Raw genomic sequence first — 14,748 nt, 5'->3', positions numbered from 1 at the left:
AAGAGCCGGAGGCGTCAGCTGGGTTTGATTTCTCGCTCATAGGACCCTTTGTAAAGTCGGTCAAGGAAGCGATTAGCTGGGAGGAACCCGAGGAGGTACAGCAGAAACGGAGAAAATATTTTCCGAACCTCAAAGTGTCTGAAGCCTTCCCATTTATAGAAGAGCTAGATGAGCTTATTAAAGAGGAATGGCAGAATCCGGAGAAGAAAATTTAGTCTTTCCAACAGACTTGCTAAGTTGTACCCTCTGAAGGAGCCCAAGGTGTCTCCCTTGGTTTCCCCTCCGGTGGTAGACGCTTCTTTGATGCGCCCAGCCAGGCACGTGATGCTCCCCATTGAGGACGCAGTGACATTCAGAGATGTATTGGACAGGAAGGTAGATACAGACCTTAAGAGGGCCTACATCTTCGCAGGAGGGGCCTGCAGACCAGCAGTGGCACTGGCCGCCGTCGGAAGAGCTATTTCAGGTTGGTCGTCAAGCACCACAAAACTCTTTGCCGAGGGCGCAGATCAAGACCAGATCATTAAAGCCCTACAGAAACTCAGCCTTGCAGGGGACTTTGTGGCGGAAGCTTCCGTAGATACCATCAGGTCCGCTTCAAGATCCACTTTAGCCACTGTAATGGCCAGAAGAGCGTTATGGCTTAAGCCCTGGTCAGCCGACCCTGCCTCAAAATCTAACTGGTGCCGGATTCCATATGATGGGGTAAACCTCTTTAGTGCAAAGCTGGATACAGCAATTTCCAAGGTGACAGGCAGGAAGTCAGGTCTCATCCCTTCAGACAGGAGACCAAAGCAACAAAAAGCACCCCTCTTTAAGCGCGTCACTTCTGCGCAACCAAGCTCCCTCCTTCCAGAGGAAAAAGGCTGTCCCTGGTACAGTACATCCAGGATCTGCTGCGGAAGCAAGCAATAGCGGAGGTCCCTCCATCTCAAAGAGGGCAGGGTTTCTATTCCCCACTCTTCCTGCTAAAAAAGAAGTCAGGGGATTTCCGCCCTGTCCTGGAACTAAAAAACCTCAACCGGTCAATCCGGGTAGAAACGTTCAGGAGGGAAAGCCTACAATCAATCCTCCAAGCGATAAATCGGGGGGATTGGATGCTTTCAATCGATCTTCAGGACGCATACCTGCATATCCCTATCCATGCAGAGTTCCAAAGATTCCTTCGTTTCACGGTAAACTGGCACTTCCAGTTTCGAAGTCTCCCGTTCGGGATCTCCACTGCACCCAGGACATTCACAAAGGTCCTATTGCCCGTGATAGCCCACCTGAAAGAGAAAGGATTGAGGGTCCACCATTATCTGGATGACATCCTGCTCCTCTCGGACAACAAGCAGTCGCTCATCCAGCATCGAGAAATCCTGGTCTCCACCTTACAGTCCCTAGGGTGGCTGATAAACTGGAGGAAGAGCAGTATCCATCCCACTCAGAGAATGGTCTTTTTGGGGGCCGAGCTAGACACAAGGGAGAACACGGTAGAGCTTCCAAGAGGAAAGATTCCTCCCTTAATTCATAAGGTGAAGAAAGCCATCTCAGCCAAGAGGCTACCGGTCAGAGTATGCCTCAGCATCCTGGGCTCCTTAGAATCTACCATTCCGATGGTCCAGTGGGCGCAGTGGAACTCGAGGCCTTTCCAAATTTCCTTCCTGCGCCAATGGAACGGTATCTCAATGTCCCAGTCGATCTACATCTCTCAGGAAGTGAAGCAGTCGTTGCTGTGGTGGATACGACCTCGCAACTTGAGAAGGTGCAAACACATAGTCACTCCTCACCAGGAGACGGTGACCTCAGATGCCAGTCTGCAGGGGTGGAGAGCCCACTATCAGGAATACGCGGCTCAAGGGCGTTGGCTGTTCAGGATACAGGATGTAGTGTCGAATGTGTTGGAGATGAGAGCAGCATTTCAGGCCCTCCTGTCCTTCAGTTCCCTCTTGAGGGGGAAGCATGTCCTCCTGAGGATGGACAACAAAGTTGCAGTTGCCTATATCAACAGGCAGGGGGGCACCAGAAGCAGGTCCATAATGCAGGAGGGCCGTCCTGTCCTAGAATGGGCACAGCTGAACCTGTCAAGTTTAAGGGCAGTTTATGTACCTAGAGTCCAGAATGTGCTGGCCGACTTGCTGAGCAGGAATTTCACCTCCAACCACGAGTGGTCTCTGAGCTCACAGGCCTACGCTGTCATATCCCGGACTTGGGGTTCACCAGAGATGGACCTGGCTGCAACACCAGAGCATGCGAAGTGCCGGAGATTCCTATCCAGGATACCATTCCCTTCGGCAGAGGGGACAGATTGCCTCCTGCACCCCTGGAATTTTCATCTAGGATACATCTTTCCTCCAACTCCACTTATAGTGAGGTTTCTCTTGAGACTCAAGGAGTCATCAGCACTGGTGATGGCAGTGATTCCCTTCTGGCCGAGGAGGCCATGGTTTACCACCCTGATGCAGCTGAATACGGCAGATCCCCTGCCCCTTCCGTTGTCACCAGACCTACTCTCCCAGGGTCACCTTCTTCACCCAAACCCAGAGAAGCTACACTTGATGGCCTGGAGGCTGAAAGGGCTAGGTACCTAGGGCAAGGCTGTTACCAGAGGGTGGTGGATACCCTACTCCAGGCCAGGAGGCCTTCTGCGAATAGCACGTATAGGCGAGTCTGGGAGAAGTTTATCGCCTTCGCTCAACAGCAAGGTTGGGACTCATCCTTACCATCGGTGTCACAAGTCCTGGAGTTCCTTCAGCTAGGCCTAGATAAAGGTCTTAGATCAAGTACCCTAAAAGTGCAAGTCTCGGCCCTGTCCGCCTTGACAGGAATCAGATGGGCACAAGGTCCCCTTGTGGTCCAGTTCCAGCGGGCCTGTCTGAAGTTGAGGCCTCCTAGGAAACCTTCCTTCCCAGTCTGGGACCTCTTGGTCGTACTGGAAGCCCTATCTAAGGAGCCCTTCTTTCCTAATGAGAGCATATCCTTGTGGGATCTGATGCTGAAAATCTCATTCCTGATAGCCATAACATCGACTAAAGAGGTGTCAGAGATGCAAGCTTTAATGGTCAGTGATCCATATCTGGTTGTATTTCCAGACAGATTAGTCTTAAGACCTTCGGACCGGTTCATCCCCAAGGTATCCTCATCCTTTCACTTCAACCAGGAGATTAACCTTCCAGCACTCACTACGGAACAGGGCGATCCTCACCCACTGGATGTCAAGGGTAAAGTCCTGAAGTATCTCTCAGCTACCAGATCCATCAGAAAAACGGAAAGTCTCCTAATCATTCCACATGGATTCAGGAGAGGTCAAGCGGCATCCTAACGCACCATTGCATCATGGCTGGTGAAGACCATCAAAAAGGCCTTTTCATTGAGTAGTCATCAAGTACCTGAGGGCTTAAGGGCACACTCCACCAGGGCAGTGGCAACCTCCTGGGCGGCATATTGTAGAGTCTCGGCGGAGACAATTCGCAGAGCGGCCACCTGGTCTTCCAGGAACACCTTCATGTCCCATTACAATGTGGATTCCGCCTGCTTATCCACAGTGGATTTTGGAAGATCCGTTATCCAGGCCAATTCTTCTTCTATTCTTTGTTAATAAACTTAGTTTGAATTCCCACCCAGTCTTTGCGAGTTACTCCCCAAAGTGTATGCTGCCATGATGCAACAGGAAAACGGAAAATTGTATACTCACCTTTCCGTAATTTTCCTTTCCTGTCGTATCTTCATGGCAGCATACAATCTCCCACCCGTCTAAAGGTGATATATACGGAGAATACTGGGGCAGGGGCCATCTTTACAACTTATAGCTATGTGGTCCTATCAGGTTGTGAGGGGCGGAGTCACAACCCAAAGTGTATGCTGCCATGAAGATACGACAGGAAAAGAAAAGAAAATTACGGAAAGGTGAGTATACAATTTTCCGTTTTTCAAGCCTGTAGACTTTAACTTACACATGAGCCGTGTGTGTGTGTGTGTGCGCAAAAACAATGTCAAATGCTTTTGCAAGATCCAGGTATACCACCTCCACAGCCACCCCTCTGTCCAAGGTTTTACTTGCCACGTCCTAAAAAGAAATCAGGTTTGTTTGACAACTTAAAATATTTTTTCCAGCAAGAACTCGTCTGTGGACTTTTATTAAACTCTCCAGTATCTTCCCAACTATAGACGTTAAAATAACAGTTACTTGGTAAAGACTTTTTAAATATGGGATCATAAGTGTAATACTGGAAAAAAACAAAACCCCATACTTCTCTTTTAAATGAAAGACAGCTATGGATATTTTATAAATGGTGCCAGTTTGGACTAAGGTAAATGCACTGCTCAAAAAAATTAAAGGAACACTTTGAAAACGCATCTAGGAGAAAAATATGCTGGATATCTATACTGATCTGGACTGGTTAATGTGTTAGGAAGGAAAGGATGCCACATCAATTGATGAAAATGATTTTCAACCTACAAAAGGCTTGCATTCAAAAACACCCTGGAAATCAAAGTAAAAAAGTGATGCAGCAAGCTAGTCCATTTTGCTGAAATTTCATTGCAGCAACTCAAAATGGTACTCGGTGGTTTATATGGCCCCCACATGCTTGTATGCATGCCTGACCACTTCAGGGCATGCTCCTAATAAGATGACAGATGGTGTCCTGGGGTACTTCCTCCCAGATCTGGACCAGGGTATCGCTGAGCTGAACAGACTGAGGTGCAGCCTGGTGGCGTTGGATGGACCAAAACAATGTCCCAGAGGTCTTCTATTGGATTGAGGTCAGCAGAGCATGGGGGCTGTGACAGACCTAGCTGAGAGAGAGACTTTTGGAGGGGACTGAATGCTAGCCTCTTGCCGATTGATCGTGGGCCCTGGCATTTGGGGGAACGGTGCTCTTTGTGAGCTGTATGCCTGGGGACCCTTGAGGTGGTATTACTGTGGATTCGGGTCCTGGTCCCCTAGGACACCCAGACTCTGGGGACCCTGGATTTGCCATATTAGAAATAGTGGCTGATTCATAATGCTGGGACAAATACTGTTAGGAGAAGCTGATGTCAATTCCAGCACCTGTCTGTCTGTTGCCTGCTAGAAAGTGTATTGTAAATAAGTCTCTAGTATGGGATCTAAGAGTCATTAGATCCCCATTGTTTGTGTTAATTAACTCTGCTATTGTGATAATGTTGATTGGGTTTTCTGAGCTACAAGATGGCCAGTCTGGCCTAAAGGTCATGTCTGAGTCATCTAGGCTGTCTAAAGGGATTAGTTAATTAGCCCATGTTAATTAGGTTTCTGGTCACAGGTGTATGTTCAGAGTAATATGAGCCGGAGGTACGCACCTCCTCTTGTATAAAAGAGCCTGTATTTTTCAATAAGAGATTTCTGGTTGAACTTGCATACAGCCTGCCTGGTGTTTGTTCTGAGCTACACAACTGGATTAGAACAGCACATAGCTGTAGTTCTAGTCCCGGAGTATCGGATGACCGAACCATCAGATGTTGCGATCTGCAGTCTGATTCTATAGCCACAGAGGAGTGTTGGGAGAGTGGAATTGAGCGAGCAGGGGCTTGTTACAGGGGCCATTCTATGGTAGCAATTTCTTAATCCTCCAGGAACTGGCTGCATACTCTTGTTACATGAGGCCAGGCATTGTCGTGCACCAGGAGGAACCCCGGACCCACTGCACCAGTGTAGGGTCTGACAATGGGCCCAAGGATTTCATCCCGGTACCTAATGGCAGTCAGGGTGCCATTGTCTAGCCTGTAGAGGTCTGTGTGTCCCTCCGTGGTTATGCCTCCCCAGACCATCATTGACACACCATCAAACTGGTCATACTGAACGAAGTTACAGGCAGCAGAATGTTCTCAACGGCTTCTTCAGACCCTTTCATGCCTGTCACGTGCTCAGGGTGAACCTGCTCTCATCTGTGAAAAGCACAGGGTGCCAGTGGCGGACCTGCCAATTCTGGTGTTCAATAGCAATAGCCAATCAAGCTCCACGGTGCTGGGCAGTGAGCACAGGGCCCACTAGAGGATGTCGGGCCCTTAGGCCACCCTCATGAAGTGTTTATGATTGTTTGGTCAGACATTCACACCAGTGGCCTGCTGGAGGTCATTTTGTAGGGCTCTGGCAGTGCTCATCCTGTTCCTCCTTGCACAAAGGAGCAGATACCGATTCTGCTGATGGGTTAAGGACCTTCTACAGCCCTGTTGAGCTCTCCTAGAGTAACTAACTACCTGTCTCCTGGAATCTCCTCACTGCTCTTGAGACTGCTAGGAGATGCAGGAAACCTTCTGGCAATGGCATGCATTGATATGCCATCGTGGAGGAGTTGGACTGCCTGTGCAACCACCTATAGGGTCCAGGTATTGTGCTACCAGTAGTGACCCTGACCCTAGCTAAATGCAAAACTAATGGAAAACAGTCAGAAAAGATGAATGGGGGGGGGGGGGGGGGGGAATGTCACTGGCCTCCACCTGTAAAACCATTCCTGGTTTGGAGGTAGTCTTTGTTGCCCATCTAGTGCACCTGTTAATTTCAAAGCAGCTGAAACTAACAACCCCCTCTATTTAACTGACCAGATCAATATCCCAGGAGTTTCATTGACTTGATGCTATACGCTGATTAAAAAGTGCTCCTTAAATTTTTTTGAGCAGTGTATATATTATACCTGGCTGGACTAGACTCTGCTACTCCAATGATCTCCACTTGCTTCAGAGTCCCATGCTGAGTGGCTGGCTGTTCTGAACACAGGAGGACGAGCACCATTCGGAGAATGCTTTGCAAAATCTGAATTCTGATTGAACGAGGAGGAAAGTCGGGACAGTGACTAAAGGGATTGCTTTGCATTCATTCTCTGGCGCCCTTGCTGAGATCCCAGCAGGACAGCTGCTTGGCACAGCACCTGTAAGCAAGTGGGCACGTTCCCTGGAATTCATAAAGACTGGTGCAGACAGATTTTGAGAAAAGGTCTCTCGTGTGTCCTTAGTGGTGCAGCATGCTCCAAACTCGTGTACTTGTCTACAACTTGTACTTTGGGTCATGCTACACCACTTTTTATGAAGCATGAGGCACTTTTTGCAAAATATGTCTGTGCCAGTCTCTCTGTGCACCAAAAAAGTTGGTCTCAATTGGCTCCACATATGTAATATATGAACAGTTAGTATTTCCTTTTGAATTTGTTGCGCCACATTGTAAAAGTAGCACATTTCAGAACTACCTTCATTTTGTGCATAGGTCATGGTCGGCACGCCGAAAGAGGTCTTAATTGGCTCCAAATTCATAATGACCAGTTGGTCAGTTGAACATCAGTCAGGAGAGAGGTGGCGGGTCACGTGAGTGCCGATCAGTGCTCTAAAATGAGATATATAGCTGCATTTTATATTTATAAGGCACAGACACAGGAGCAGTTTAAATGAATAAACAGAGGATGGTGTAAAAAACAAAACAAAAAATAAAACAAAACAATTTGATCTTCAGGAGCAGAGGGGGTGGACACGGACACTGAGCTGACAGGCAGGGAGGGAGGCGGAAGAGGACAGAGGAGAGAGCGGATGATTGAGGCCCATAAACTGACCATGGTGTCAGGGCTCAGCAGCCATAAAACGTGGTCAGCTTACAAAGGGGAGGGCAGAACCAAGCAGAATCAACCAGGTATTTCAGGTGATGCAAGGGACGAAAAGTGACCATTGATGTTCTTTAACCACTTCAAAACCAGCCTCGTTTTGGATTTTAGGTGTTTAAGAGTTTGAAACAGGTTTTTTTGCTAGAAAATTACTTAGAACCCCCAAACATTATATATTGTTTTTTTTCTAATACCCTAGAGAATAAAATAGCGGTCATTGCAATACTTTTTTTTTGCACCGTATTTGCGCAGCGGTCTTCTAAGCACACTTTTTTTGGAAAAAATTCACTTTTTTGAAAAAAAAAATAAGACAACAGTAAAGTTAGCCCAATTTTTTTTTTATAGTGTGAAATATAATGTTACGCCAAGTAAATTGATACCCATCATGTCACGCTTTAAAATTGCGCCCGCTCGTGGAATGGCGTCAAACTTTTACCCTTAATCTCCATAGGCGACGTTTAAAAAATTCTACAGATTGCATGTTTTGCGTTACAGAGGAGGTCTAGGGCTAGAATTATTGCTCTCACTCTACCAGTCGCGGTGATACCTCACATGTGTGGTTTGACCACCGTTTTCATATGCGGGCGCTACTCAAATATGCGTTCGCTTCTGCGCGCGAGCTCGTCGGGACAGGGCGCTTTTAAAAATTTTTTTTTTTTTTTTTAATTTTATTTATTTTTTCACTGTTTTTTAAAAAAAAAAAAATTTGGATCACTTTTATTCCTATTACAAGGAATGTAAACATCCCTTGTAATAGAAAAAAGCATGACAGGTCCTCTTAAATATGAGATCTGAGGTCAAAAAGTCCTCAGATCTCATATTTAGACTAAAATGCAAAAAAAAAAAAAAAAAAAAGTCGTTTAAAAAAATGACACAAAAAAAATTGTGCCTTTTAAGAGAAGTGGGCGGAGCCGTCGTAATGACGTCGCTCCGGCCGTCACATGGTATAGAGACGGGTGGGGGCCATCTTGGCCTCACTCGTCTCAGTACCTCAGCGGTGACAGGTCCCGATCTCCTCCGCCGCTACCGACGGCTCCGGTAAGCGGCGGAGGGTGCGGGAGGGGGGTGGCACCTCTCCCGCCGCCGATAACGGTGATCTCGCGGCGAACCCGCCGCAGAGACCACCGTTATCGTGTACAGAATCGCCGGCCCTAAAGATGGATACCTCGGTTGTGGCAGCAGCTGCTGCCGTTACCGAGATATCCATCTTTAAAACAGAGGACGTCAATATACAGTGGGCGGTCGGGAGGCGGTTAAAATCCTTTTAATAAAATGAAAATTTGATGCAGATCAACCTAGTCTTGTGAGATATTACCATTCATGGGTTTGATACAGCAGATAGACTGCATGTAAAATGCTATTCCATGGTTATTATTCCTTGAAATTAGTTTGTGGCATTGCCAGCTTGTAGGGATGAGCCAGCGGTTCAAGTTGAACGTAAGTTTGACTGAAACATTGAGTGTTCGTTTTGTTCTAAAAGGAACTGAACATATGGGGAGTTTGCGGGAAATTCGAGTGCCGCGGAACGCCACCCCATAATGCACTGCGAGATCGCTGTGCTGTATGATTGGCCAAAGCATGCACCTGACCTGCATGCTTTGGCCAATCACGGCGCGCTCTGCTGAGCCATAATTGGCCAAAGGCAGGGTGCCTTTGTGGCCAATCATGGCTCGGGGGACTAAGTCCATGCCCCACACTATATAGGGCTGCTTGCATAGCAGCTGTGTATAGTGTTGTTGGTGTGGACAGAGAGATAGCTTGAGTTAGATTAAGCAGGCAGGTTATTCAGTTAGTGGCAGTGTAATATCTGTCTGTCGTTTCTAATACACTTCAGGCGGTGTACACAGTATCTAATACAGTGTGGTGTTGCAAAACAAAAAATATATCATGTCCAGAAGACCACAAAGGAGAGACAGACGCTCACAGGCCACTAAAAGAGGGCAAGCAGCCTCTGTCAACAGTGGTGGTTGAGGACATGGTGCATCCTCTGCAGGTGTCCGTGGGGTACGCTTGTGTGTGTGTGTGTGTGTTTTTTTGTTTTTTGTTTTTTTTTTCTGCTGGCCGTGTTATTGAGACACAACATGCAGAAGAGTTGGTGGAGTGGATAACAAAGCCATCCTCATCCTCTGTCACCCAGGCTCTGAGTAGTTTGCCTTCCAACGCAGCTGCTAAAGCGGCCTATTCCACTGGCTCCTTATCCAGTCACTCCTTCCGTAGCCCCACTATAATGCACGGAGGAGTCCCCAGAATTATTCGACCACAGTGTTGGTTATATGCTGCTGGAGGATGCGCAGTAATTTGAAGGCTCCGATGTTGGTTCACAGGATGAGGAAGGGAGTAACGTGAGCCTAGAGAGAAGGGGTGCCAACGAAGGGCAAGAAACTGGCAGTCATGTTCTCCCAGCTGCAGCATACTGCCAAGTTTGCTCCAGTGACGAGAAGGGAGGGGATGATGAGGTTACTGACTGTACTTGGGTGCCTGAGAGAAGGCACAACTCCAACAAGGCAGGATGTCCTCTAGGGGGCAGCTTAAGGGCAGCAACCCTATTGCTTCACACCGCAGAGCTCCACAGGTGCAGGGCGCTGATGAATCCCCGCTGACTTTTAAAAGTTCCTTGGTGTGGGCCTTTTTTGACGCGTGTGCAGCAGATCACACCGTTGCTGTTTGCAACCTATATCTGAAGCGGATAAAGCGTGGCCAGAACAGCAGCCGCTTGGGCACCATATGCTTGACCAGACATATGATGACCTGCCATGCAGTCCATTGGCAACAGCACTTGAAAGACACACATCATAAAAAAAAGCAGACTTCTTGTTCCTCATCTGGGATCTCCAACCCTATTATACCTCCAGTCCTCTCAAAAACCTGCACTGAGAGGAATGAAGGTATAGCAATAGGTGTCCCAAGTACCTGCAGCCAATCTGCTAGCAGTACACCACCAATTGATTTTTAGCAGGCAAATTTCCCTACCCCAGATGCTGAACAATAAAAGCATCTAAATGCTATCTAGGCCCAATTGCTATCACTGCAACTGCTGCCTTTTCAGCTGGCAGACTTCTCCCCCCTTTTAGTGAGTTTGTGGAATGTGCTGTACCTCAGTGGCAGGTTCCAAAATGCCATTTCTTTTCAGGGAAGGCCATTCCGGCTCTCTACCAGCATGTGGAAGGCAATATTTTGGCCTCGTTGGACAGGGCTGTCAGCAGTAGGGTTTATATTACCACTGACTCATGGTGGTGTTGGAGCTTGTTTCGCCACCACGCCTCCAAAATGCTAGTGGTGATCCTGCCACAGCTCTCTCCTCCACCCCCTCCTCTTCCTCCTCTATAGCCTCTTCTGCAGATTTGTCCTCTGAACCAGCAGCGTGTACCTGTGCGAGTATGGCACCAGGAAAGGGGTGGAGTTTTGCTTATATTCGCCACGCTAGTGGCTACTGATCAAGGATGCATGCACTGTCCTGTCACCATTTGAGGAGGCCACAAGGATGGTGAGCAGTGACCATGCATGCATCAGTGACACTGTCCCTCTAGTCTTCCTGTTGTAGCACACGCTTTGTGGAATCGTGGACATGGCACTTGAGGCAGAACAGCAGGAGGAAGAGGAGGACTTCCTTACCACTTAAGGCCCCCTTTATCCAGATAGAATTCCTGCAGGCCAAACACACAGGAAGAAGAGGAGGAGGAGGAGGATGGTTGTATCAGCATGAATGTAGAGGATAACTCGGCAACCGTCTTAAAGGGATGGTTTTCAGTACCCAGAAACCCAAGGAGTTGTACATGGCTGGGAGCATGTAGCTGGGGATCATGTGATCCTTAGTGACCCAGAGGACTCGGAATCGAATGCCTCTGCAAACTTGTGCTGCATGGCCTCCCTGATTCTGCCAAGCCTGCAAAAGGACCCTAGGATTTGTGGTATCAAGGAGAGGGATCATTACTGGCTGGCAACCCTTCTTGATCCACGTTACAAGGGTAAGGTTGCAGAACTCACCCTGCCTTCGCAGAGGGGGCAAAGGATAAAACCTCTTCAGGAGGACATGAAGAAAGGTTTGTACAATGCATTTCCAGACCCTGGGGGATTACAATTTCCTGGTGCTGAACATTGTGTTGCTGAGGCTTCGTTCAGTCAGAGGAAGAGCGTTGGAGAAGGTAGCTGGCTGACCGATGCCTTTTTAAACAATTTTTCAGTCGCCAGCATCTGCATTACATGGTGCAGGAATATCTAGGGGCAAGAGAAGACTTGGAGACCTTTCCAACAGTGCATCCACTGGGTCTTGAGGATGGATAATTGGCCAGAACTTGCTCAATATGCAATTGAGCTACTGGCCTGTCCTGCACCCAGCGCGCTCTCTGAATGCACATTCAATGCTGCTGGAGGGTTTGTAACGAATCAAAGAGTGCGCCTGTCCAGACTCTGTTGATAGGCTCACATTCATAAAAAATCAGTCTTGGATTAGCAGCTATCAAGCACCTGATGCTGATGTAACTGATTGAATTTGCTATGGATGTGGGATCCTTGAAGACTGCCCATGATGACTATCCTATTCCTCCTCAATCTTGATGATGCTAGCTTCCAACAATATTTTTTGGTTTCCAAAGCCCAATTATTCTGAGGGGTTATAGTGCTGTGGCACCACCAACCAAGGCCCAATTTTTCTGCCCCTGTTTAACAGGGGCATGTAAAGTTTTTGTGTTTATAATATTTCACAGCAGGGCCTGTTCCTGCGCTCAACAAGAGTAACTGTGAGGGCTTACAGTGTTTTGAATCCACCAACACCAAAGGCCCAATTTTCTGCAGAGTATATAGTATGTGTATATATGTATATATATGTGTGTGTATATGTGTGTGTATATATGTGTGTGTGTGTGTGTGTGTGTGTGTGTATATATGTGTATATGTGTATATATATATATATATATATATATATATATATATATATATATATATATATATATATATATATATATATATATATATATATATATATATATATATATATATATATATATAATATGTGCCTTGGGTGCCCCAAAGGGCCTGGTACTGGACGGGGGGGGGAAACCCTTTGCTGAGTTTTTTTTTTTTGTAATGATTTTCATTTTATGCTGCCGGGATGCGACCAATACATTACAGCCATGACTAGTTTTGTATTACGTTTTTTCCTTTTTAAAAATGTCGTTTTTTTTTTTTTTTTTTTTTTTTTTAGCTGTGGTAGTATTCTAAACATAGGAACAATACGCTACTTTACAGACCTACTAAAGACACTCCCCCAGACACGATATTTAAAGGAATATTCTTTTTATTGTTTCACTTTAAGCATTATTAAAATGACTGCTCCTGAAAAAACAGCCGTGTTGTTGTTGTTGTGTTTTTGTTTTTTATTTAAACTTTTTTTTTTTTTTTTGTTGCATTGATACATGTCCCCTGGGGCAGGACACGGGTCCACAAATGCTTTTTATGGCAATAACTTGCATATAAGCCTTTAAAATGAGCACTTTTGATTTTTAAAGTCCTATAGACTTTAACGGTGTTTATGTGTTTTAACAAAATTTTTTGTCCGTTAGCATGTTTTGCTGCAAACTGAACCAGGGGGTGTTCGGCTCATTCCTAGTGCAGAACCAGAAGAGAGGTCTGTGAAGGGGGGGAGGTGGAAAGAGGTAATTGCAGCCAGGCTGACTGGCAGGGCCTGAAGAGAGCTATATGGGCGTGGTAGCTGAATAGAGGATAGCTAGCACCTGAACTATTTGTACACCACAGGGGCCTGGGGTCCCTGCCTGCAAAAGGCAGTTCATTTAGCCCTGGCTGAAGCCGTGTCAGGCCTACCCATGCAGTGCTAGCTAGCCTGGTGGAATAAGTCTGCAGCAAGGGAAGTGCTGGAGGAGGAACGGTGAGCAGCAAGTGTTTGTGCTGGAGCGACGCTTGTGGTGTATTTACCAGAGTGTATATAGGAGTCCCAAGCACGTTTGCACTGAAAATTCCTGGGCATCCCCTTAATTCCCTAATCCCCTCAAATAAAAAAAAAAAAACCCAAAACAAAGCTATGGACTGGTCTGTGTCTTTGAGAAATGGATGTCGGGCTGTGCAGGGTGACAGGTGAACCACAACATTCATATAAAAGAAAAAAAGGCGCCTCTAAGTGCATAACTTTTAATATCCCCAAACAAGATTAAAAACACTTACAGAATCAAGGATAAGAAGAAGCATAACATGGATGTACGAAGCAGGTGATCCGGCATCAGAAGGTCCCAGGATAAACAACCCAGGCTCTGGGAACATTGGTGAAGCAATCACGTCGTCTGAGTGAGTCAGCATGGAGCATGAATCCCGGAAATGACGTCAGAGGGAGGGGACGACAACCAGCATGGACCGCAAACAGGAAATATGTCATCAAAATGGGACGCGTTTCGGAGCTACTGATTGGTTCCTTCAAGCCAATGACAACAGGTTTGTAGAAGCTGAGCTTCTTATAGTCTATGGGCGGAGCTGTGGGTGGAGCTATGGGTGATAAGGGGGGGAAAAAAAACAATGCTGCAGCATCCCAGGAAGTAGTGTGATCCATGGGCATAGAACTGCACAGTAAACCTAAAGACAGAGCGGGATGCAGCCCGCACACGAAAAACGGCAAGGCAAATACAGCAAGTATATATAAAAGGAAAGGAACTTGAAATCAATGAAAAAATATGTATAAAATGGAACAAAACCGTCAAACCGTACATTGCTCCTCAGTAGCAGATGCCACTAAAAAATTATCGTTTAAAAAATGATCACTGGATCAATATATGGGGATAACAAACAGAATAAAGTTAATAGGTATACATACGTGTGCATGCATGTGCGCACAAGATACAAAAAACGCATAGATGCAAAAACAAAACAAAAAAAGTCCATTGGATGAATCATTATGCGCGCATACATACACACGCGCACACATCCTATAGGTAAAACAGAATATAATTGGCCAATGGAGGACTTGCCTAAGGGGAATATGGGCACTGTATAATGAGCATACATATGAAAATATGAGGATGTAATGGTAAATGAAGTTCTAAAGTATGGCACTGATTTCAAAATCCTCAGTTAACTCTCCAGGGGCCAAAACATTCAAAGAGAAAATCCAATACCTCTGTGGCAAAGCTTTCGGAAACGCTCAGCTGGGGGGAGGTCT

General features: G+C 46.5%; 1 protein-coding gene across 1 annotated transcript in view; it reads left to right on the top strand.

Moving 5' to 3' along the window:
• The first annotated feature begins 324 nt into the window (after positions 1–324).
• Positions 325–14,748, top strand: part of TBPL2 (TATA-box binding protein like 2) — a 59,274-nt gene continuing 44,850 nt past the window's right edge. The window contains exon 1 of the mRNA XM_073608933.1: positions 325–576. Coding sequence (XP_073465034.1) covers positions 325–576 — 252 coding nt within the window. The remainder of the gene's footprint in view (positions 577–14,748) is intronic.

Source organism: Aquarana catesbeiana, linkage group LG13 (assembly GCF_042186555.1).
Source record: "Aquarana catesbeiana isolate 2022-GZ linkage group LG13, ASM4218655v1, whole genome shotgun sequence".
NCBI classification, from domain to species: domain Eukaryota; kingdom Metazoa; phylum Chordata; class Amphibia; order Anura; family Ranidae; genus Aquarana; species Aquarana catesbeiana.
This window is presented reverse-complemented; position numbering and strand designations above follow the sequence as displayed.